At 30.8% G+C, this 27807-nt stretch overlaps 1 protein-coding gene across 4 annotated transcripts; it reads left to right on the forward strand.

The window, feature by feature from the left end:
- The first annotated feature begins 871 nt into the window (after positions 1 to 871).
- Positions 872 to 26475, forward strand: LOC132718921 (uncharacterized). Of its 4 annotated transcripts, none has more exons than XM_060702625.1 (4): positions 872 to 947; positions 2075 to 3007; positions 24815 to 24940; positions 25687 to 26475. In XM_060702625.1, the coding sequence occupies exons 2-3, from the start codon at positions 2250 to 2252 to the stop codon at positions 24897 to 24899; spliced, it is 843 nt and encodes a 280-aa protein (XP_060558608.1). In that variant the 5' UTR covers positions 872 to 947; positions 2075 to 2249; the 3' UTR covers positions 24900 to 24940; positions 25687 to 26475. The 4 variants fall into 4 exon arrangements, with proteins under 4 accessions (XP_060558608.1, XP_060558606.1, XP_060558609.1 ...); XM_060702623.1 differs by lacking the exon at positions 872 to 947 and adding an exon at positions 1534 to 1673; XM_060702626.1 differs by lacking the exon at positions 872 to 947 and adding an exon at positions 1599 to 1719.
- The last annotated feature ends 1332 nt before the right edge of the window (positions 26476 to 27807 follow it).

Below are 27807 nucleotides of genomic sequence, written 5' to 3' on the forward strand. Positions count from 1 at the left end.
TCATACCCACAACGTGTAGTGAAAGATAAAGTAACGATTTAGAATAAATAAAATGGAAACCTTAAGGAACGCCAAACACGGAAGATTTGTAAAGAGTTGCTGTTCGTGAATGTTAGTTGTAAATGCTTTTGTGCATGTGAACGAGATAATATTGTCCCCCCCCACATATCCTCTCCCTGCCCTGTAGCTAACAAAGAAACAATAATTATGTTGCTTTGCCTCAGGTGCCCTCTCCGAACATGGCCACGCAATACTATTGCATTGTTTTATCACATAATCTATTCGTGCTTCTGTACGTTGCAACGAGATAATATTTTGTATTTTGTCTAATGTCTTCTCTGTACTTTTCTACATGGGCGCGAGATAAAATCTCTTTCCCACACGTTTCTTTCTCCATTTGTTTGTATGTGACCAAGGGATAAAGTTCTTTCTTTTTTCATTTGTCTGTTTTTGTTCTTCTGTATTTGAGACTTACTAATACAAAAAGTATGTAATTCCTTATGAAATATAAAAAAATATCAAAATATATTTTGAAATTATCTCTTCGTCATAGGTAAAGAATCCTTGAGCATTTGAAAAAATATAACTGGTTTAGATTTGCATACGTCAAAAAGCATATTCCCCCTATGATTTGAAACTAAACGGATGTTTTATAGTCATGAATACACCACATATTCGGAAGTTAGATTTGTTTGTTTATATGGTAGGATATGACGAACAAGTTCATTTATGACGCTTATAAATTTTTGATATCCGCATCTTTTACTGATAAGTACATGGAAAAATGCATTTCAAATACCAGCCAATGGAATATATGTGTAGAAATGGTTTTGACCTGTTTTACTCTATTAACGGTGATTCTATGAAACACTACAGGATAAAACACTGTATAATTGCATGCAATGATATTAATCAAATTTTACAATGAATTTTCATCTCAACTAAACGTAATCATAATTTCTGCGAAACTATGTAGTTTTTTATATAGAATTTTGTCATTTGTCTACACTCTGACGAAGAGCACAGTACCATACTAAAACAAAACAAATTATACAATAAAAAGATACGTTAAAACATAGAAATAAAGCGGATACGTACATGTATATAACATGGGTTGCTAAGAAATAAACTTAAGTTCATCAAAAAGTCGTTACATATAACTTTTCTGAATAAATAATTTAAAATTAATAATATATCGTGAATTCTATGAGATAATTCGATTAAAAAAATAAAATAGAGACTTTCGACGAAGATATCCAGCTACTGGAATAAAGAATCGTTTAGTCAGTTAATAATTATTCTTGAAGATGTTTTGACAGAACAAAAATGGCGAAACAGCTATCTCATTCTTTCAGTGAAAATGTTGTTTTTTACTCTAAAAAACAACTACAAAAAACGTTCGAGTCAAAGCAGATGATATATTGAGAGTTATACTAGCATTTAACAATGTTTCCATTGTTTCAAACATCTAGCATTTCGGTTATGATATACTCTCAAAGCAGCGTGATAAAAGCTATGCAACAAAAAGTAAATATGTACGCTCGCTGTTTGAGCGCGTGCTTTTATGATTAAATCTTAGTGGTTTTTCGTACGGGAGGCATTTAATTATCTACTCTTTTTTTGTTTTTAGTTGGTACAATTATTCGAGCGATTCGGAAGTCATACAGAATGAGGTTTTGCTTTATCGTATTAAGTACTTGACTCTCAAATGTTGATATAGTAAATATATATATATATAAATATGGCAAAATAGAAATCGTTATTAAAATGGGAAAATAGTAGCTATAATTGGAAACGGATCAGTATAAAAGAGCAGAGAGAAACATTTCTGCTGTTGTTAGGAAAAAAGGTCTCGCAACGTTGATTGTCGATTATAGTATTTCTCACTTCATGTCATAATACAACAAGAGGCAATGGAACTGACAATATTAGGATTAAATTAAACGAAATTAATTAAGATAAATAAATAAAAATAAACAAAATTAATTTTTTTTCTAAATATTTATTATTAAAGCATATAAGAAGACTTTAATGCGCGAAAATTGGAAATCATAACTATTGGATTTTTTTTCAGAGTGACAACTGTTAGAAATATAAAATTGGATATAAACATTGAAAATTTCATACCAACCGGTCACTTAAAGAGAATTGTGCTACAGGTCGTTTTCAACAATCTTTGAAGAACGAAATAATGAACGTTAAAACTGTAAAATGTCAGAGTGAATTTAAACTTTCAAAATGATTGTAAAATGGGTAAAATTTTACAGCAAATGCTTGGTTTTCTTTTGATTTCGGTTCTCTTAGCATTTAGTGAAGGCTTTCCACAGATTAATGACCGTAATTTACGGAGTGGAAATAAAAAGGAAAACTTGATGATTAAAGAAATAATCAGCGAGGTTAGGAATAAAGCGGAGGCTATTGAACAGGAGGACAAAAATGAAGATAACTACGTGTTGGAGATAATTGGTGCTAAATTTAAAAAAAGAAATACTTTCAATCCAAAAATTGAAAAGGTATTTCGGACAATCCGTGGTTTCACAGAGAAAACTATAGCAAATATGTTAAAATATTATTTAAAGAATAAAAGAAGATATCACGAGACGATCATCGACAATGCCGATGTTATATTAGGTGATAGTAAAACAAATCAAAAGATGCAAAATAATTTTACGGCAATGCCTGTAGTTGCATTGGCAAAGCCAGCGTCGGTTACTAAATATACAGGCGTTAGCAAAAAATCTGAGGAAACATTTGGTGTAGACACTATCAAAATGCCGGCACCGGCAAAATCAAAAGTGGACCGATGGCTTCCCGGACTTCGGAATTACCGACGCCGGCGGTCGTTTTTCTCGGATTTTGGATTTGGGCTTGAGTCTGCTTTTGAAAATGACGATACAGAGGTTGTATTTGGTGCTCACACTTCCCCCTGTGATTATGTTGACAGACACTATTGTTTAAATGGTGGCACATGTGTTTTTCTTGGAGCTTTGGAGGTGAAAACCTGTCGGTAAGTACATTTGATATATAAGTGTTTCTTCCAATGTTACATTAAAAAAGGCAAGTAAACGAAAGGGCAAACCACTTAATTGCAAAATTCAAGTTACAAAATAACATTTTGTTATTCCCATTCAGGCAAGGTAAATTATCTTTGGGTTTACATAAAAGAAGCTTTTTATTCTGTTTCGCATCTCACACTATCTACTTTTGAAGGTTTCCGTTACAGACTGGAGTCTTATGATAGTTTTATATAGATTACTTGACTTTGTTAAATACAATGTTACTGAAAGCAATTAAGAGCTCTTTAATGGAGAAAAAACAGAATTGACACTTGTCAATACTTTAGCTTTATTGTTTACATAATTACAGTGCTGGGTCAGAGTAATTGTAAATATTAGATAAGAAGATCTGACAATTTCTCTGATAGACTAAATTTAAGGAAATACTGAAGATCGCAGATATGTTTACGGGATTTTATAGGGTTTTTAAATAAATATAGGATTATTTCTATAAACTAGCTATTCGTAGAACGTTCAACGTGTACCTATATTTGTTTCTGGAAGTCTGTTAGTTACAACAAGTGTAAAACTATCGATATACAAACTTGTTAAGGCTTTTTGTTCTCTTCCATTTTTCAAGACTTTTTCTTGTACAGAATGTATAAAAATGTGAGATATAAATACATTTACTATGCGTTATTTGTAAAATTATATTACTGTAGAGAATGTTATATTCGTTTTATTGCAAAAAAGATTAGAATGCCAAATAACATTTTGAAATAATATTTGATAAATCAATTAACTTCAAGAAATGCTACAGGCATTTCTACTTAAGTGAACATTAAAAGTAAACATCTATTGTTTAGATACTGATACTTTTTCTACATTCAACATGGTATGAAACTGTTGGCAAATAATGATTTAAAAACCCTTTATTCCAAAATAAAAAAATAAAAAAATAGAAAATACAAATAAATTAAAATAAAAACGTCAACAAGAATCATTATGTAAAAGCAGTATTTTCAATCCGAGATGAAACCCTCTTTTTGTATTTTACAACGTAGAACAATTATTGGTGTAGGCAGCTTTTGAGTGAGTCATACATAAATGAAGTATTTAAGGATAATTATAGTTCTTGCAACACAAATATGTATTGCATGATATCACCAAATTATAAAAGAGGAACACTGTTTCAAGGCAATTATTTTGAGACTAATATAGACCACGTTAAATTTAGATGCAAGAGCATGAAAATGCTGGTTTCTTTCATGTTAATACAAGTTTATGCGTACTTGTAAAAGTATAATTATAACATCATTAATTGCAAGATACGTCGTTATTGAGTGAACGTACAGGTACTTTAACTTATTGTCAAAAACGCTGTTTTATTAATTGCCTAAAGACTTTGAAGTCATTGGCACCTATAACTATAAATCACAATAACTTAGTGCAAATATTTTGTATGCTGGATCTGGTACAATATTTATATGAAGATACGGAAAATCGGTACTTAAGAAGTAAATAGAAGTCTTATCCTTTTCTCTTCTGTCAAAAGAAGTATATGAACTACAAAAGGGTATTTAAGATGCGTTTGTCAATCGGGTTTGCCCTGTCAACTATAATACCAAATATGCCTTTTTAATATTATAGTTTATAGACAGACATGATCTTAAAATAGTAACAGTTAACCAGGGGGCAAATTCAGCAATATGCTTTATAACCTCTTATATCATATCATAAAATGAATGTTCGTTTGATTTTATATCTTCTTACAATCTATGACAAAATGTCACGAAAGCGTTAATGTAGCGTATACTATTTCATTCATGCGTTTGAATTTTTCTCTATTAATGAAAACATAATGTTCCTTTTAATTAAAAATGACTGTTTTGACCAGAAGGGTTACCGCCATAAACACTTAACATTGTTTGCCGCTTAGTTTCAAAGTTATAAATAGAAACAATACTTCAAACAAGTAGATTTTTAGCAAAAACTATCATTTATAATTACCCCTGAGAAAGATAGTGTAAATTAAACGACCATCCTTTTACGATCGTGAATGGATGTGATGTGTACACGTCAGTATGACATATACCAAATATACGTAACTTGCGACAAATATTTTTCAGAGTTTTTTTTAAGTAGCTTCTCAACAAAACAAAAATAACATACACACAATAAAGAGTAGGTATAGTAGTAACTATATTTTAAATTAATAAAAAAACCAAGTAATATAAAATAGTTCATGAAAAAGAACAAACCTCATTTAAAGTCCAATGTGCTTTTATAGTTTACAAAGGGTCAATGAGTTTTTGTTTGCCAAAAGGTTCAACGTTTTATATTACTTTAATTATAGTAAAGTGTCAAATATTTCTAACAGAAATTGCCGAATGTTGTTTAATTGCCAGCAAAAAATTTAATGTTTTATTAAAGTTAGCTAAAGGTCCAATGTTTTCTTATAGTAAGCGAAATGTCTTATATTTCTTTAAAATTAACATACAATATACTTAGCAAAAGGTCCAATGTTTTATTATATTTAACACAATATCAAATATTTCATTGTAGAAAGCTAGTAAAATGTCAGTTAGCAAAATGTCAAACTGTTCATTAGTAAGGAAAAGGATGAATTTTTTTTTATTAGTAAGTTAAAGGCCCGATCTTTATTAATAAGTATAAGGTCCAATGTTTTATAAGTTAGTAAAAAGTCCGACCTTTAATTACTAAGTAACGGGTCAAATTGTTTATTAGTAAGTGAAAGGTCCAATCCTTGATAAGAAGGTAAAAGATGCAATTTTTTATTAGTAAGTAAAAGGATCGATGTTTTATGATGATAATAAAAAGTCAAATATTTATCATTAAGTAAACGTTCCAACGTTTTACTAGTAAGCAACCAAAGGTCCAATGCTTCACTACAGTTAGCAAATGATTCAATATTTTAATAGTTTTCAACAAAAAGTCCAATGTTTAATTAGTTAGTAAAAGGCCAACTATTTTATCATTATCATTTAATCGTCAAATGTTTTATAAGCTTGCAAAATATTCAATGTTTCGATTTTTCGTGAGATAAAAAGGTACAATGTTTCATAAGTTAACAAAATGACCATTTATTTTCGTAAACGTATAACAAAACATTTACATGGTAAATATCAATGACATTCAATGAAAAATATCATGCCTATCGTATCCCTATTTTTCAGAATTCTCGCAGCCATATGAGATGATTTGATATCATATCATATTTTATAGACATTTCATGAACAAATTCTTTAAAGTGGTAAATTTATAGTGGAAAAGACAAAAAACTCTGTCAAAGCAAATATATTAAGACATCTTTAAATGTGAAAACAAAAAAAATATATATATCAATAACATTAAACGTAAAACAATTAGCTATTTGATTTATTTATAATGTTATAAAGTAACATGACATATATAAAACAATAATTTAGTGAGGAATCAAAAATATAAATTATCAGACAGAAAACACTTAATTTTTTTATATTTCAAACATACCCAAACGCGCCTGTATGTTTAAAACATGTATATATATCTTTAGCAATGTCATTTATCTAGGTAGACTTTGCAATAAGGTAAAATGTGATGATTCATAGCAAGGTCCTATAGTTTACACAGATGTTATTTTCGTCTTTGTTATGACAGACGAATGATGAATTGTTTAACGGCAAAACCACACAGAATCATTGCAGATGTACAAACAGCGATACTCTGCTTAGGTGCTAAAAGCCAAGCTCTTTATAATTTGTTCGTGTGTTCTAATGGTTGTTAATACTACCGTCTATGCGATGCCCCTCTGTGCTGTTATTATTGTTTGTGTTGCCCTTTTTAGCCTTGATTGCATTATATTGATTGAACTTAGTATTGTTGTGTCATACTTATTTTGGATGGGCTCTATTTTAGAGATAAATAAATAAATAAATAAATTAAAAAAAAAGAAAAAAAAAGATTTTAAATGCTTGAATGACATGCATTACTAGTATGCAATGCCTGTCTTAAATGAATTTGTTTTGTATAATGGCGAAAAACGTATTAATCACTCTTTCGCGAAAGTCTGTACTTTTCAAAAGGCTGGCTAAAGGTCCTCTGTTGGTACAGGAGAACTTCGAAGAGTGGTAATTGACCTTTAAGCGAATTAAGACAACTGATAGTCCTAAATGGAATAAGAAATTTCTCAGCTCATCAATAACAATAGCTAGTGAAAGCGATACATATTGCAATTCAATCATGACATTTTCATTTGTAATTCAATTATTGTTATCACAATCAACTCAATTCCGTGTGATATTTGATAATAGATTAGCATGTAACATGATGAATCGTCATAATTGTGTAGAAGTTATTTTGATGTGCAACATGCATGAACTCTCCATGAACGGATCAGAAAAAAGTAACTTGAAGCATAAACTATTTGATTTCAAACATAATCGTTGTGATAAATAATATACGAGTACAAATCAAAAAATCAAAAGCATATACCTATAAATTATAAAAATTACAAATGAACATTTAAACCTTCGAAATCTATAATTATTCACAGATATATGACGTCATAACAACAATAGTATTACAAATGATAATACCAAACAATTATACTAATAATACAAATAACATTTCATACCACACAGAGTGTAGCAACATGTTGTAGTACTATATGAGAAGTATTATATGATAGTTGTTTCTATGTGTGTGTCACAAGGACTTGTAAGAAATGTTTGACATGCGCCTAATGAGGCTAAAGGGTAAACGCTTATGAACGCTGAGTGACTGATAAGTTTACATATAATGTAAAGATAGTAAAAGAGCTCAGTTGACCCAGAAAACAAGAAGGTTGATCAAGTGATAGTAATAATAATACATTAGACAGTAATGCTGTTACGATCATAGTACTAACAATCCAAGTTACCCGGATCTAAATGGATCTTTATTAGAATATCAATTAACGCTTATTACTTTATTTATTTTATTAACCCTGACACGAATATAAATATCAACCAATGTTTTTTTTTGTGTATCGGATATTAAGAAGAACACGAAGTAAGAAGTACATATAAATTGTTACGATATAAAACTATTCATAATGACATTAAGAACATTTTATCGATCATTTCGAATATTCATTTGCACTGGACATAGAATCGGTCACGATCCTAATATTAGAAAAATGATTACATCCGTCTGAACAACATTATCAAATTTCAAATAAAATAAGTGAAAGAAATCAATCTGGAACGGAAAATTACACATAACATGTTTTAGACTAGATTATACGTTAATGAAGAACCAACATTTTTCATTATATAAAAGTGCATTTGTTTGCTCTCGATGCATTATATCTGTTGGATGTCCATGCATAATTTTCAAATCAGAACTATTTATTTATACAATGCCCTACCCTCCATTCTTAATAGAATCTTTCTGCGTTTTAGATCAGTAAGCAAATCTTTGCTTACAATAGGAGTCATTCATATCCCTAGCTAGTCTTAAAAAGTGGTTTTATCATTTATATAAGTAGTCCCATTATCATTATTTTTTCTCAAAACATATAAACTATTTTCGTAGGCAATTCGTGACTAATCGCCCAGTTTCAAATCTTCTGATATAATCTTCTGTAATGGTTTTATTACTTTCTAACAAGCATATTTATATCCCCGTTGAAAACTTTGAAGGAAGGCATCAGTCCTTTAAATAGAAGATGAATAGATAAAATGATTTGCGCTGACAGCATTTAGCGATTGTTTATTGCTTTCCTGTATGCGATGAAGGGTAGGACCAATTACTAGTTAAACATTGTTGTTTTTCTTTACAATGGTAAAATGTTTAGTAATAATAATGATTTATTTCAGTATAATTATAAATACTTGCCATTTCATGGTATCATATAATTATTGCCATGAGTGAAACAAAAAAAACAACAAAATAATAAATAGCATACAAATAAAAACACAAAAAATAACGACAACAGCAACAACAAAAACAACATCAGAGCTTATTTTATGTAACATAAGACATTGCACTGTTTCAAAAGAATTGAATTCTTCAATTTTTGATTATACTTAGCGTTGAGAATTTAACACATAATAAAATGTTTACAGAAGTTTGAGAAAAAACAGTACCTAGAAATAATTTTCTTAAGTGATAAAAAGAACATTTTTAATATCTATTTATGAACAAATAGATGACAATTTATTTAAAACAATACTTATTTGAAATAAGTCACATATAAATATAGAAATATATTTCTTGATGAAAACTTTTATTATTTTATTGTAAAGGATTTTTGTTTTATCTTAGAATAACTGCGATATATTTATGTGCCTTTATCATCATTTATACTTCTAATACATCAAGTGAATTGTTTATGCCGTGACAATGAAGAGAAGGAGTGTCCTCGTCTGCTTACAAAACAATGCTTTTACAAAGACCATGACCTTCTTCTTGTATTTGTTGCACTACTTTTTTCATACTGAAGCAAACGAACACGATGACACAAATATGTAAATAAGCCCATGCCATTTAACTCCCATGTGATGACGTAACCTATTTACATCACCGCCCCCACATCTCTAAGAAACAAATTTTATGGCGCTTTTGTGTATCAAAACTTTTTTTATTTTTAATCGCTGGAAATGCGTGACATCATACCAAAAATATTAACAGGATCAAAGACATAAAAAAGCAAACATAGCGTGTGTGTCCTTCCGCAAAGCTTGCTAAAATATTTGTTATAGTGTGTTTTTCGTTTGATAGAGGCAAACATAATATTTTTATAACCATCGAACACGTTCATAATAATTTATAACACTATCTCTGCAATTTCAGCGTCAAATATAGAAACATTTCTCATTTTTATTACAATTTTCACACGGAGAATGCAAAAATGCATCGAATCGCAATAAACTAGAATGTTTCAATGTCGAGATTACACTATCATCATAAACTATGATAGCGTGAAACAGATAATAAACATTAATGAACGCTGGAATATAAGCGTAAACAACAAATACTTTTAATATGTTTTTATGTATTCCAGATGTTTATGAGCAATATGTCTTACAAAAATATGAAAGAAATATCAGGAAAGATATTTAAAACATTTTATATGTTTTTAACTATTTATCTTTATATGAGATTATATAAATTGGTGTTAATTTTAACATTTACTGCAAAAATGATAAAATAGAAACTGAATATTTTTTTTTAAAAATAAATATGTTTTTAATAAATTTAATCTGACATTTATTTCCTAAATTACAGGCATCAACATGCGTTTCATAATTCTAAATGCAATTAGCGTTCATTTTCCACTAATTGTACTTGTAATTTAGTCAACCAATCAAAATGACTTTTACAAAACCGAAGCGGCACCGTTCTCATGGGTGTCGTTGACACATAAAAAACGTATTTGCAAGCGCCTATATGACCAGGAGTAACAATTATGCAAATAAAAAGGAATTAACGAAAGGTTAAATGCTATTTATTACACACGTGTGGGGCAGAGGGACATTTATCCTTGCTGATACATGTCTGAATTATTAATTCTAATACACATTTTCATTAATTGATTCTCAGTGACACTTTAAACGGTATAAAAACTAATTCTTTTCAGTAATATCAATTTTCCTTTTTTGTTATTTTGCTTTAAGTTTGCATATCGTAATGCATCGCATGTTTTCTCGCATGCAACAAGAAATACCTAGCTTCCAAGTTTATTTATATAAACATTTGTTTCACTGCTTAAACATGTAAACATATAAATAGGATTTTAAAATGTTTGAGAAAGTGTAACGTTAACTACACTTTAAAATTCCAAGAATTAATATACTCAGTGATTATACTATACGTCTAATAATTACCTAAGACATTTCATTTACTATATATAGCGTTGCAATACCAAGAATATTTGGATATTATTGGCATCATCATAACAATTAGTTTTGCTGCTAATTAAATTAACTTTTTCTGAATTTTGATAATTTTATTATAATTAAACTAAGAAAGAAAACAAATACGTATAGTGATGAATGAATGAGAAACATATTTATCAAGCCAAATACATTTATCAACATTGAGTATATTTACAGCGTATGTAAACCATTTTACTAGAAGTCGCACACCGTCACCCTCTGCTGCCAATTTCCTATCAAATCAGCTTTTGTGGGTTACAACATCATCTATCAATGAAATACACACACGTTGTGTTATGAATTACTGAATGTTTCTGAAAAAAAGTGCACAACACGTTGCTTCCGAAACGCATGTTTTTATACTTCACTCCCGGAAAAAAACAGACACGCAATGCATTTGCAAGTCATATACTTCATTGTTCCCTGTAAATATTTACGCCGACAAAAGGATAATAAACGGTAATAAAGGAGATGTTTAGAAAGACTTGTTTGCCACAGGACTTATAAAAATGTCGAGCATGTGTTGTTAGGTCTTCCAGATGTTCCTTCAGGCAATGTTGCAGCATCTCGTGCAATAGCATTTACAGCTTTCCCCAAAAGCATAGCATTTCTTGTTCGTTTTGCTAACAATCAATCTTGTTTATAAAAAGTAAATGTAGGAACAAATGTGAACAGAGTTTGATAAGGTTTTGCAGGTTTACGTCAAATAGTCAAACATTTCATCATTTTCATGTCAAAGTCGCATGCTTTAAAATACAGATGAAGTAAACGATTTGTCAATGTAAATAATTTAGAAAAAAATGCTGTTGTCTTAAGGATAATCTGAAGAAGTTCTTGAATCATGGCGATCCAATACATTTAACTATTAGACAGACAGGTATTAACTCTAGCCGTATGAATAATTCATCTACTTACTCATTTTTATCGAATAAAATTGAAACCCGTAGGAAGTTCCTTTTAACATAAATACTAAATATAGGAATGAGGAACGTGATTTATCTCCCTAATTCTGAAAAGACTGATACCAACTTGCTTAATGATTTTGTACTCGCTAACAAACCGATTGATATGCTAAGTGGTATTCATTTAGCAGGGGATCAGTCGGTTGTTTATGAGCCAGGATTAATTTGAAATAGCTTTGTCAGTAGTTTTCAACGCAAGATTCTCTGTAATCTTCAGCATCCCTCTGTATCTAAACTGCTTTCATATTAATAAAGAACCTTTTCACGTAGAACATAAACATATGCTAGGCTATTACTAGTTTTGGAAATACATTATGTTTATAAAATAATATTAACGTTAGTTACGTTTTACGAACATTGATTAAGAAAAAGTACAAATCACCGGTGAATAATAGGAGGACATAAAGTCTTCAATGAAAATTTCCTTAACTTAAAACAGAAATTTCGTAGAACAATTTCCCGGAATAAACTTTCAACAGTTTAAGACAATTTGCGTCATATGTTGCGAAAACAAGTTCCACTTAAAATCTATTAACATATTCTCTTTTACTCTAAAGATACTCTTGACGCTAGTGTTCTTTGTTCAGTGGTTCTATTGAATGCCTGTCTAATGTTAAACAATCAGATATAATATATTTAAATTTATGACTTTCTTTTTGTGATTGATTAATAAAATGAACTTTATAAATATGTATGTTGGTAGGATGTCAGAAGGTTAGCATAGTAATATTTCTTAATTAATTTGAAAGCTTATTGACATCGTTCGAGCCGTGGAAAATTCTGAATTTGTTTCGTACTAATTGATATTAGCAATGGCATAATTGCATATCAGACTTGTGAACACATCTGCTAAAGTTTCTATTTTTTTCATATTGAAATACTGAGTCTTGCTTAAGCCGGCGGGGGCGGTTGCATTTGCCACTGCCGTTCATGAATAGATTCCATAAAACCAAGTCTGCAACACTTTCAATTTGCAAATTTTGGCGTTCTTCAGGATTCCGTTTTTCTCTATTTTTTTTTTGCATTAGTTAACACATACCGGAAATTGCATCCGGTATGGGGTGGGAGACGGGGGAGGGTGAAATGATGGACAGATTGTAAGAACTAAGTAACGGAGGAAATGACAAATTCATTTATTTCGATGAAACATAATATGCAAGAACAATTATATGACATGTTCTTGTGGTTCGGATAGGAATATCAGTCCCACTGATATCCGTCCTTGGGCAACAATTCGGCAGGCCTCTTTACTGCCAAATGGGCGGAAGTAAATGTGTAGTCGCCGGTTGAGGCAGACGTGTTAATTTCGCTCTGTGTTTAAATTGTGATATTCGATTATTAAAGCTTGGATTTTGATAAGAAGTGATATCTGGAATAATGAATATATTGTGCATCTTTCTGTGTTTTTATTTCTTTACAATATCAGTTGTGGAATGGGTAAAATCAAGAGAAAATTTTGGAAATATTCAAAACTTTTATCATAAAAATCAAACAGAAAGTCAAAAATTGGATTATTCCTATTCAAATCGGATATACCCTCGAGAAAAATTATTGGATATCGGTAAATATGTATCAAACAATAGAAGCAGTTTTAAAATTGATCCCTCCGTTGCACATACAATAAACGAACTTAACATCGCTCAACATCGAAAACGTCGTGGTAAAAGGGGTGGTCAAAAAAAGGTCATCGATCATCCCAGAGGCGTCGATTATTCAAATCTAATCCATCCAAAGATCACCAATACACTAAAGAGGCACGATGAAAAGATCAAGTGCATGACTTTAAATTGCCATTCCGTTGTTACGAAAGATGTCATTGTTGGACAATATCTTCGAGAGGAGAAAATTGACTTTGCAATATTGACTGAAACATGGTTTTCCGACGATAAGCAACATCATATCGATACTTCTGACTTGAATCAAAGTGGTTATACTTTAAGTCTAGTAAATCGTCCAAAACGAATCGGTGGCGGGGTCGGTCTCGTATCTCGGACTGGGGTTAACGTTCGTAAAATCAATAGCCGCACCAGAAATTCGTTCGAACATGGCATATGGAAGGTAGTTTTACGAAACATTTCAATGACTATTGTGGGTGTTTACCGACCACCAAACCTATGTACAGTCACTAACTTTGTGTCAGAATTTTGTGAATTTTTGGAAGATGTAATACCGCAAAACTCTAACCTGATGTTAATGGGCGATTTCAACTTACATTTAAACGACGGTACACACGCAACATCAGAATTCAAAAAACTGTTTATTTTCGCTTGGGCTTCATCAGCATGTCGACTTCAGTACACACATTGGGGGCAACGTACTAGACCTTGTAATAACTGAACAAGAAAATGGGGTTAAAATAAAATCATGTGAACAGGGTCCATTTTTATCAGATCATTGTGTTGTCAAAATTGTGACTGAAATAAAAAAGGAAAATATCAAAAGTGAAACAGTCTCGTTTAGGAACTATAAAAATATTGATAAAGACGCTTTCTCAGAAGATCTGAAAAGTCTAGAAATTGAACAAATAGACATAAACGAATATGTATGTGATTTTGAGAATAAAATTCAAGTTATTTTGGACAAACATGCCCCAGTCACAGAGAAAACTCGTATTACTTGTGCTCCAAAGCCATGGTTCAGTGATTCAATTCTTGAAAAGAAACAATCATTTCGGAAAGCAGAAAAAACATGGAAACGATACAAAAAACCCGAGGACTATCATTCATTTCAAAATGCCCGGAATAAATACTTTATGGAAATTAAAAAAGTGAAAAAGCAAACATTCAGCGAAAAAGTTTCGGAGTTTAAAGGCGATTCAAAGAAATTATATAAATTTGTGACAGAAATTACCGGAAGTAAAGTACAAAATCCTATGCCGAGCGGCGAGAGTGACAATGCTATTGCGGATTCGTTTGCGGACCATTTTATGAACAAAATTTCTAAAATCAGAGAATCTTTGAAAACTTACCCGAACTACGAACCTTCGGTCAAAAAATGTGGAAAATCTACCAAAATTCGACGAACTTTCCGAAGATGATGTGAAGAAAATCATAAACAATATGCAATCGAAATCGTGTGAACTCGACGTACTACCAACTGTCGTCTTGAAAATGTTTTTGACTGAATTACTTCCGTTGATAACTAAATTAGTGAACCTATCGCTCAGTCAAGGCATCTTTCCTGAGAAATGGAAACAGGCTGTAGTTCGACCATTGCTTAAAAAAGTTGGACTTGATCTGATCTATTCGAATTATCGCCCAGTCAGTAATCTTCCGTTTCTTTCAAAAAGTTATTGAAAAAGCAGCCCTATTAGTGTTAAATTCACATGCTGAAAAACATAAACTTCTACCCACAAATCAAAGTGCTTATAGAAAAATCATTCCTGTGAGTCTGCGCTTCTGCGTCTTGTGAACGACCTTCTCGGCGCAATGGAAAAACAGGAAGTGACTGCTTTAATCGCCATTGACCTGAGCGCCGCGTTTGACACGGTCGACCACAGCATTTTGATCGACGTGCTCAACAAGCAATACGGACTTACCTCTACCGCATTAAGCTGGGTTGACTCCTACCTTCACCCACGCAGTTGTCGGGTTAATGTAAACTCGGCATATTCGACGTCACGTGCACTGGAGTGTTTGTTCCTCAGGATCCTGTCTCGGCCCTGGTTGTATCTCGCCTATGCAGGCACACTTTTCGATGACATTCCGCCGACGGTCACACTTCGTGGCTTCGCAGACGACCATACTATGGACAAATCGTTTTCTCCAAATATACAAAACAGTGAAAAGAATACAATAAGTGATTTAGAAACGCTGGCGAAACAACGAACAACTGGATGAATTCTAATAAGTTGAAAATGAACACCTCAAAAACCGAATTCATTATGTTTGGGAGTAAGCAACAACTTACCAAATGTGAAACTAAATCTATCAAAATTGTAAACGATACCATCAACAGAGAAAACTGCATTCGATATCTTGGTGCTTTCCTCGACGAAAATTTGAACCTCAAAGAACACGTAAAGCGGAAATGTAGAACTGCCATGATAAATTTTATGCGGATCAAAAACATAAGACAATACCTCACAAAGGAAGCGACAGAGACTCTTGTGTTATCTTTAGTAATGTCTCACTTAGACTACTGTAACTCCATCTTATACGGTATCGCAAACTGTGATTTAAAAAGATGCAAAGGATTCAAAATATGTGCGCAAAGTTAGTTCTTTCAAGAAGTAAATATGATAGCTCTAAGCAAGCTTTGTTCGATCTTCACTGGCTGCCAGTAAAGGCAAGAATAAGTTTTAAAATCTTAACTTACATGTTCAATTGTTCGAAGGGAAACGCACCAGATTATCTAACTGAACTTTTAGAAAGCAAATCTGCAAAACGAGTTCTCAGATCATCAGAATGTGTTGACAATTGTTACAATGTTCCTTTCAATAAGAGAAAATCTTTCGCAGACCGTAGCTTTAGTTACATTGGACCTAAACTGTATAATCAATTACCGACAGAAATCAGAAACAGTAACACTATAGAAGCATTCAAGAGAAATCTTAAGACCCACATGTTCAGGGACTATTTCAACTTGTTTTAATTCAAAAGTGAAAAAGCGCAAATGACGTTTGAAATTTTAAAATTCATAGCTGTGATATGTAGTATATTCTAAAAGTGATTTTTTAATGTGATATTAATTATCTTTTATCAATTTTTTATTATTCTTGATGCATGATATGTTCTTAACTTGAATTGATACCATTTTACTCATTTTCATTTAAAATCATTCAATAATTTCTTAATATCTGCTCATAACACTGTAACCATTTCTTAATAGTATTTTATTAGAAGTATTTTATTATCATTATTATTGCTGTACAACGCCATTGAATATGAATGTTTTGTAAAAATAGGCGTTTAAGTAAATAAAAAGTTTCAAAGTTTCAAAGATACCATTTGGACCAGATGTTCCGACCTGAACTGCAATGCATGACAGATACCACCAAGCTCTTAAGGTTGGCACACATACATATATACGTTTACAAAAGGAAATGTTTTCTATGAAGTATTTGAACATTTTGCTTTTACCGTATCTTTCCTTAATTAGAAATGAACAATCCGTCTGAAAATCAGTTTTGGGGTGCTAATGTTTGTGTGTGAAATTCTTAAGGCATTTCCCCTAATTCGATATTCAGCAGATACATAAAATCAACATGTTTGTAGTTTATGATAGTCCTTCTACATTTCAGAATTGAATATAATGTCCACGAAAAGTCAGTCCTAAGGAGAATCGGACACGTTGCACTTAACACATTATCTCTTATGAACCGAGACAGCGAATTTATAACTATTGATTTCTTATTAGGGACCCCTCCCCCTTTCATGAATTATCTAGGAACTTGATGTGCATTCTATGTACGAGTTAGTGGCTTGACCCGTTAACAACGTGTATCTTCTGTACTTTTCTGTAAAATCATATTATGTATATTTGAATAAAGTTACTTTTTGTACAATTAATGTAGATATTTTTAGATTTTAGTTCGGATTGATTAACACTGATATTATTAAATCGAACGGTACAATTTCAAATTATATGCGTCTTTGATTTTTTTTGTTGGAATTGATAAAAAAAGTGTCTTAAAGTGTGTATTTAAATTCATTTGGAGAACCCTCATTACTTCATGTTTGAAATAAAAATATCAAATAAGTTATTAATTTACCAATTAATTCGATCTGATTTATTCAAAGACTAGTTACGATCCCAGAAAAGTGAATTTTACGTATCTTAGACAAATATTTATTAGAAAAACATTCTTTTAAGTACAGTTAAGCTACAATACTGAGTGCGAGTTTTATTTCCTTTCAATAAAACGGAGCTTCAAAATGAAAATAAAAATGTCAGATCTTGTTTATTGCGTAACCTATTGTATTTAAAGTCTATACTAGAATAGCTTCATCTTCAAATATCTAGTTTATAGGGTATACAATAGCGTTACACCACATGTGAGGTAGTAAAACAACCAGTTGTATGACTGCCGAAACTCTTTGAATATCCGTGTAGTATATTAATTGCTACCATTAACTTTCCAAGTTTGCGATTTTCACCTATTTATCTTTGGTTTCATAACCCTTGAGATATCATCCATTTTTTTCGGAATTGTTACAATTTGATATGTACGCTGTGAGAACCCGTACCAGATAAATATATTATAAAATGTCATTAAAATCATACCAAACAAATATATCATTAAATGTAACTTTTATGTATGAAGATAAACTTCAATTTGCTTAAATTGAATTGATTGATTTTTAATATTAACAATGTAATAATATCAAAATTCGTAAAATTAAGTTTTGTTTGTTTGTGGCCATATCTCGCCAGCTTGTCCACCTAACCATCATGTCTAGGTACATGTAACTAACCAGTAATTACCGATTTCACCGCAAATGACTGACAAATGATTGAATTCTTAATCAGCGCTACAAGAAAGAAAAGAAAACAAAACAAAAAGTGATGATAAAAAAATAATAGAAATAAAAAATAATAAAGTGCGCGATTTTAAAAACATGTATGGATATATGAATGTAAATATTTTTAACTTCAGGCTGAACAACTTTAAAAAATACGTCTTTTATGGTTTCTTTTTAATTCAATCTTTGTGTTGCAGATCACCTGGTTATGAATTTGGTTTGAATTGTTTATTTAAAATTATTATCGTAATCATTGATTTACATATGTCAGTTCATGACTATTATTTTCTTTTGATTTGTAAAGATAATTTGGTCAAAACTTCATCTTATTTTTGGAAAATCTGGAAATATCAGTATCAATATCCTTAATGAGTCCACTCATGCGTTCCAAAAGGGTCAAGGTCAAGAAGGCCATAGAATATGTTTTAAAACTGTATTATGCGTTTTCATAAATCTGTGTGCCAACCGGTGCAATTAAGTTATAACCGGGAAATAAGATTGTTTTATGCATTAGACTGTACTTCTGAAATCAATTTAGTAATAATTAATACCAATCTGGCGATGAGGGTTTAAAAATAGAACCATCATCTCATAAACATATGATTTTATACTCAATTTCCGTGAAACATATAAACAATGCATTTGGAAGTGATAAAACGCATTGTTTTAATGTCTATAAAATTGGTAATCGTTTGCAATGATGGTGAGAAAATGGTCGTTAACGTTAATTAAAGAGAAAAAGAGCAGATATATTTCTGAATAACAAATAAACCACAAACATGCACACCATGCTCGTTTCTAACATGTTAGCTAAATGGTATTAAAGATGTTTTTAGGGAAACGTTGAGTTTCATTTATATCGTATAGGTGCAAGCGTTATTATTGTATTTCCAAAATTACATAAATTTTATGTTGATTTTATCGGTTTTTTTCTTTACTAAATTTTTTGTTTTTCAAAATTTGAAAGGTGTCTTTGCTGGCACCTTATAAAGTCACTAATATTGATTTTGTAATACAGTTTGTAATTAAAGTCTTATTCAACATCTCGGAATTCTAACAATAAAGCAGAGTATGATTGTACTATGATTAGTCATATGTTATGATAATGATGCGATGAACAAGACGCAGTGTCATTTATGCTGCAAATTGTCAACTTACAGTTGATTGATAGAGGCTACAAATGATTTACTAAGACACAAATCTCAGACCATTTATAAGTCTTCTATCCCTGACATTTGAAGTTGTAATAAAGTGAGGATCATAATGATGGATCTTGATATAAAAACAGTTCCTTATAGGTTGAAAAAGGCCAACCATGACATTACGTTTCCAAAATATGGTAGGTATATAACCTAATAACAATTAGTTCATTGATATGACCTACCTCATTCCAAGAGTTATTTCACAATTATTAATTTCTGTAAAAGATCATATTGTAATTATGGAAAATCATCTGATGAAAAGGGCTCCATGTTTGACATAGCGGGGCTGATTATTGTTTAGTTTTACAATGTATGTACCATTTGATGAAGGCTTGTAATAAATTGTGTGCAGACTTTCAGGTCATTTGTTCATTCCGTATTTCCGAAAAAAAAATTTTAAATGTGTCAAATGACCCTAAATAGAAACGTTAAATGTTTTTAATCCAGATTAGGCTAGAATCGTACAAAAACGAATTTGATTTAAATTTTAATCGTATTATTATTTTCATGTTATTTTTCGCGTTTATTTTTGTTGTAAGTGTCACAGACGATTTTTGTAAGAATTTCAAATTTCATGGCTTTAGGCATTCAGACCTCAGTGCAGTTCCTTTAGTATTTAACATTTATTCGAAATTGATTTTAATTTCGGTATTGATTTTGATCTTGAATAAATTGTAGGCTCAAGCTACCAAAGTCAAATGTAAATGAAATAAATAGATAAGTCAGTAATTTATGCCGATAGAGTTTTGAAATAGTGTAAGGAACAAATCATTTCCTGTTATACACTTTTCTTAAAATAGCTAAATAATTAAACAGTATGCTTAAAACAACCCTGTCAGAAACAATAACAAGGTCAAAAAGCTAAAGAAATGTTATTATAAAGGAAATAATTCGACGACCTATTTAGTTACTTTCCCGGGACTTTTTGAATTGTCTACTTGAACTCCTTAAGAATATTTCTACACCCTTGCGGTATTCAGTTCTAATGTAACACGAGTTTTGTAATGGAGTAAACTAAAATTAAGCATATGGAATTACAAAAACAAACACAAGTCCAGATTATTTCGTGAAACAATGTGGTGCAATGAAGTTTGACTTTGAAGTTTGACTTTTAGTCGGAATCATGAAGATAAATAATAAATATACAATAAACATATTCTTATTCATCAAAGAATAATGTATTGTAACTTTTTTGTAATTATGAGATCTAAAAAATGTTTCAAAACCTCATTCCAAGGATATGTTAGAAGTTGCCAATACAAATCATCGAAGTTATTTTTAGAGAAAATGTTAAAGACAAATAATACAATGAAGTCTTTTTCCAGTTAATTTATGTCTCCATGAAGACTGAGTATCAAACACTGATACTTCAAATTATACTTGTCTTAGAGTGGGTTAGATACATGGAATGTCAGAAGAATCTCTTTTAAGATACATACCTTTGTTAATTTAAGAAAAAAATTAACATGGCGCCACGTTTGCGTCTCTCTAAAACAAACATTGTTCTTTTTTCAAAACATGTATCATAATTTGGTAAAATAAGAAAGCAATCGAAGGGGAGACTAATAAATTCTAAATACTACTAAAGCCGGTGGAAAGGGAGCATGATGTTCATTCAGTATCTATTTCAATCTTCGAGAGAAGTTCCATTTTCCAGATTTAATTACCTTTTATTCATTAAGATGTGGTTCAATTCACAAATATTCTGAAAAACAACATGAAATATCCATTTCCCCTTCGAGCAGAAATTTCGTAGTCACCGGCTGACATCTTTAAAAAAAAGAACAAACGTAATGCTAGCTGCCGTGCTTTTATGCTAGCGTACGAATATCAAGTTTATTTGACTCTTTTGGTATTCGAACCTTCAAATGGACTTTTAAGATTCTAACGTTCTCCAATGCAGGACTTTAATGTAGTGCAATGAAAATCCCTTCCCTAGCAGCATTAAGCTAAGGTACCTTTAGAATTGTATATATTCATCTTGTTATATATCGTATGATTATTTCAAGTTTAATATAATTCAAATGACAAAGTCGAAACGTTATTTGGAGTAAAACGTTTCCTTCAAATTAACAATTGCAAAGTTGTATCGTATCATTATAGTGAATTGCAGCGTCTAATTATCTGATTGTGTATATATCTTGGTGTTTGTCTCTATAATACACTCGATCTATACCCATGTGTAAGATACCGCACGCTTCTTTGACCCAACATTGATATTCTTACTCTGACAAAATCCTTTTCTTGCTATATCTATGGCACATAATTAAGACAAACCTGCTTAGGTTTTACATAAGTACAACCCTGCTCTATATTCGTGTAAGAGAAGAACGGAGGGTAGTAATTAATCCGCTACGATTCAATCAGCTCCCATGTTCTTACTGCTTAATTACTTTTTTCTGGTTAGCAAAATATCCAAAAGTTCCGAAGAGTAAGAACGAATGATGGAAACTGATTAAAAAAAGTGATACATAGGAATTTATATAGCAATCTAAAATATAAAAATGTGTGACATAGAACCTTTGCTTTATACCCAATTAAAATACTTGCAGACAATATATATTGTTTGTCAAATATACCAATTAAATAACGTTTGAATAACATTATAAGGTATTTTCATCTGATAAGCATAGAAAACAAAAGGAATTTAGTAATTTCGATATTTACAAGTACTTGTATTTTGTCTGCGAGTAAAATCACAAAGTAAAATGAAATATTTCAAGAAGAATCCCAATCACTTTCAAAACTGAAACAATGTAATTGTAAATCTTCGCTTATTGCCGCACTATGTTTACAGATGAAGTAGTGTTATGACCACACTTGTAATTATTTTCAAGCCTTAATGACGGCCCATGATTGAAGTTTAAAAACGCTATCAAAGCGCCAATTGTACCTTAATAAAGGCCACTGTGATAGTAATGATTTGTATTGTTTATTGTTAAAATTTACAATCATCTGTTTGGCATTACTAGTTAATATCAAGGTACTTCTTGCAATGAATATTCATTATTTCAATTATTATGTTATTCGTTCTATTTTTGTTTATGCTTGGAAAATTCTCTAAGAAGCGTTATTTTTGCCGATGGGGTGTTTATGCAATCAAAAGCCTACACCATTGCGTTATAATTAGATGTAAACGATGCATGACATGGAAATAACTGAGTTAGAAATAACTTCTAAACAAGTTAGTGAAGTAATTTCCAGTAAACAGTTGCAAGATATTACTTTTCAAAACCCAAAGGAATTTGTGATCTTTGTGTGCAATCGAGAATGAATTTACGGAATAAATGTGCCTCTACGAGCATGCTTTAAAAAGCATTGACATATTTAAGTATATAAGCACACCATCGTGAAGCGTTTGAATGCAAATTCGATTTAAACATAATAAATTATCAATGATTTAGAACAGTTGGCACCATTTTATGGGGTGTAATTATCTTTACTTTGAATGCTGTGCCAGCGCTCATCATAATTTTAGTTATATAAGGAATAGTTAATACTAAAATAAGTATAAATTGTTTGAATACAAGCACTAAAACTAGTTTGATAGTTTAACAGATTGATAAATCAAACAGAAGTTGTAACATGTTATAGTTCCCAGTGACAGCAATTCTGACACTCGGCCATGCTTTGTAACTGTACACATCTTACTATCGTCAAACGGCTTATTTTGTAAAGAAAGAACGTTACCTTCTGAAACAACAACAACAAAAAAAACAAAACAATAAAAAACTGATATTATTTTATATATAATACTAATCAACTTTAGAAAGAAGTGTGTAGTGTTCAATGATAATGAAATTTGTTTAAAAAAATAACATTTTTTTATCAAACACCTTCTGAGTCTACAGGTAATCTAGTGTGAGTCATAGAGAAAGATCTCTTGTAATTAGTGTCTAACAACATTATTAAACCGTCTCTTGGATCAGTATATCTAAAGAAAATATGAAGGGTGATGACGTAGTACCCTGTTTGACACAAAAAGAGAATCGATGATCTTTACAGATCCAACTGCGATTGATGGTCGAGTACCGTTCCAAGAGCAGCGTGAAGTATTAACACAAATATCACGAATAACGGTAGTCTAGTTACAAGTTGTTCTTCGTGGGAAGTCGTAAATTGACAGATATTTTCTGTGTAAATCATATCTTAAGCATCGTCGAGGGAGGTGTTAATCAACCTATATATCATATAAAAGGAGAATTAAACCTGTCATTAAAATGCTACCTCGTGATATGAGAGTATGGCTTTTTGCTAGAAATGATGTATTTGATAAGTTTAATGTTAGGGTAAGAGTAGTTGATTACATTGAACCAACTTGTGAAGATCTATCCACATAAATTAATGCAAAAGAGAAAACGTTTATACATAGACAATCGGTTCTGACAAGACTAACATACTGCTTATCAAAACCATTTCTATTGTTTTATTTCATAATCTGGGAGAATTGTTAAAAATTCACATTCACTTTAAATACAAGTAAGGTATGAATTCAATTACGAGAAATATATAACATCTATAATCTTCATGGAAATTGGAAAATGAAAATATCACAATATGATTTTCTATTGAACGTCACTTTAATCGCATTCTTTTATATAACTGTAGTGGTTGCTTTTGGTTGACAAACACTCAATGTGGTTTATATAAATATTTATTCTATAAAGAATAAAACCTGTAACAAATAAAATAACAATAGGACATCACATTACAAAACAAATATTTTACAAGACAAATACATTTCACAAAATTCATAATTCATCATAATTACACAACAATCAAAATTTAAAGTAGAATCAATTTCACAAATAAATAAATATATACATACCAGGCTTTGTAATAAAAAAAATCTAATGTAAAAATAATTGATGAAAATACCAAGTATTTCTATAAGTAAATTACTGAAATTAAACGAAATAATTAATGTTTTCTCTTCGAAAGGGAGACAAGGAGTGGTCAGTTACCAAGAAATATATGATATCCCAGAACCAAGTCATCTAAAAATAACTTGCATACCAAAATTAATCATCCATCACTCAACTTGCAAAACCAGTTCAATTCACCCATAACAAAAGGACAAAAGACAAACATGAACACTTAACACCACAATAGATTTGGTCTAGCCTTTAAGGGAAATTACCGTATTTATTATAAAAAGAGAACTCATGAATATTTTAACCTTATCTTCATAACTTTTTGTAAATATTTGTTTCATTTATATGTACGAGACTGAATAATAAAATCTGAGCTTCTATTTTTATATTACAGGTGTAAGATAGGGTACACGGGTCTTCGATGTGAAATGATAAACCAAGAATTCCTGTTAGCACTTCTTTCTGAAGAGTTTGGGTAGACCAGTGAAGTTACAGCATTCTTGGTTTCGACTTCTAACGGGTATGTTGAATTTTGTATCTCTATTCCTTCATGTGTTCTAATCTGTCCCAAGTGCAAAATCTGTAACGATGCCTCTCTAAATTAGTTTTTGAGACAAACAAAGTAACATCGTAATATGCCAAAGACAGTTTGTGATTTAAAAATAATTTGTTCCCCCCTGAATACCGGAAGTAGGTATGCTACCGATTCTTTGACTTGAACTACGTATGATGCGTCTTTTATGCGTCACCAAATCTATTTCATGTGTAGTTGTAATAATGCAATGTGGATTTTGAATGTACATAACGGCTGAAGCGTCATGATAAAAGTTTGATCTTGCTTTATTAATGTGTATATTCTCTAAACGAAATCGGCATATCATCAAGTTCCTTACAGGTACTCATAAAAATCTGGAAACAAAGTTATCCCTAGGAAGCATTTATCAAAACAAAATTTCAGACTCGGTTTGATTGAGTCTGTACATGAGGGATAATGAATGAGTGCAACAACTATCACGCCCCTTTTATCGATTCAAGACATATTTTATAAGACGTTGTTTATACTGTAAATGATTTAATTGTATTGATTATAATATACTACATAAACAATCGTTCATGAGTTGTTTAATAATATAAAATCTTATTAAAGAACTTTTTAAAAATTATACTACTTATATAATATTATGCATGATATATATATAGACAATGTATTTCATAATGTGATAGAATATTTTAGACATTTCATTAATTATCTTTTTAAAATTTCAGGTACAAGACATGTTGTAGAGGTTACACTAATGAAATAGCGTATTTGCATCGCTTACTACTGGTTAAATGGCAAGTTATTCGTTACGGAAATACACCAAAACACAACTACAGACAGTTTAAAACACGACTACAGACAGTTCAAAACACACCTACAGACAGTTCAAAACACAACTACAGTGCTGAACGCATTAAATGCGAAATTAATCCAAAATGTTTACTGTCATAATTGTATTTTTAAGTTTTCATTTCAATATAAATTCTGAAAAAAGTGATTTGAATTCTTTATACTAGTACATAGTATACATATACATTCAGTTTACTAGTACTCGTAGAACTATTCATATTTCTTTCATATAATTATAAAGAATTTTGTGTCGATTTTTGGAAACTTTGTATTTTAAAACATCCTGACTACATTTTTGGCCAAAATACTGATCGTAAGTGCTATTCCATGCATTGTATTTTCAATGTAAATTAATACATTTCATGCAGAATTGTTTTATTAGAGTGTAATTGCAAAATAAAGTTACATACATTAGATATAATTATATTCAATTACTTCTATTATAAAGCTTACAACCAGTGTCAAAACCCAATGTGCAACATGATATATAACATGTGCATTAAAGACAGTGAACAGTGTTTGAATTAAGTTTAAACACACAAAACTATTTAAAGTAATATATTGTGGAAAGAATTATACTTATATGTAAACATGACCATGGTGTAATTGTTTTTATTTAATATGTATATATGATAAACATTGATCAATAAATAATTGTTAGTATCTTTGAAATATTGTTATGTTCATTAAGTTTCATGTTTTGCAATTTCTCACGATCATAGTTAGATCTTTGAATGAATAAACGCCATTACAGACAGCATTTCAGGTTCATTGACTTCATTCCAGTGTCACTAATGATGCAGTGAGCACACTAGAAGCGGTAACTGTAAGAGTCAAGTGTCTTTAATATGGCTGGCTGTCAACTTGACTCGCCAAATAAAAAAACATTTTCTATCTAAACCTGACGCATGAAATTCGAAATAAATCTTAACGTTATGGTTATTTTCTTTATCAAATACATAATATCGTCTTGACTGTACTTTGAGGTTGCCCAGGACATACAGGATGTACAGCAGAAGTCATGCATCAAAGTCTACTCTTATTAAATCACATATCTACACTTTTGACACATTCATGATGGATTTGGAGATCAAGACGTGTCCTGCAATTTTACAACTGAATGAATATGAAATAATATCATTTTCTCTACTTTAATGTTTCGTTTTAGAAACAGCTAGACAACGCCTCCTGTGTATGAACAGATTGTATCAAGACGCAGTAAAAATATGTCATCATATCTCGGAAGAAGTTAAGATTGAATTTAACTAGCTGATTTCCGGCGCCGACTTTCAATGATCGGATTGTATCAAGACTCTGTAAAATTAACCATTATTTCTAAATAGGTAATATAGCAGAATATCACAATCTACTTAATTTCTTACATTTTATTGCAAGAAACATTAAACGATTAGATGTCACGATTTTATGAATCTTATAGTTTATATATTATTTGAATGTGAAAATAGGGGAAAGAATCAGGAAATAAACCTTGACAAAACTTTCTGCATTAGGTTGACGTTGAAATGTGACCAATGGTTAATAAATAAATTAGGCGTCTATTCCCTTGCAAAAAATCTTATACAATGATAATAATGGGTTGTACTTTATCCTACGAAACTAATGAATGTTACGAACAAATATTCAAACTGCAAACAATTACTCATTTTCAAACTGTAATCTTTATTTTGTAATTGGTGAGTTTTTAAATATTAACAGTAAGCAAATGTTTATAGAGTATTAAAATCGGTTAAAGTATCGAATTCGAAACAGCACGGCAAAGTTATCTCTCTGAAAACGATTTTGATTGTTCTTTGTCAGTTCTGTTGAATTATCATTGACAAATGAAGACCTAATATATAATTGTATTTAAACTCAGCACTTTTAATCTCGATACTTGGAATTCAATCAACACCCACGCTAGGAATACATTCATTCGGAATTTATCAAGTAAGTCGGTTTAATTAAATACTTAGCATGATTATCAGGGAACTGTGACT

This window comes from Ruditapes philippinarum, unplaced genomic scaffold, assembly GCF_026571515.1.
Source record: "Ruditapes philippinarum isolate M1 unplaced genomic scaffold, ASM2657151v2 ctg1223_1_1_1_1, whole genome shotgun sequence".
In the NCBI taxonomy this organism is placed as follows: Eukaryota; Metazoa; Mollusca; class Bivalvia; order Venerida; family Veneridae; genus Ruditapes; species Ruditapes philippinarum.

Coding starts and splice junctions, on each gene's coding strand:
- LOC132718921 (XM_060702625.1), top strand. CDS start 2,250: ATGGGTAAAATTTTACAGCAAATGCTTGGTTTTCTTTTGATTTCGGTT. Junction 3,008..24,814: donor TTGGAGGTGAAAACCTGTCG/GTAAGTACATTT, acceptor TTTATATTACAG/GTGTAAGATAGGGTACACGG.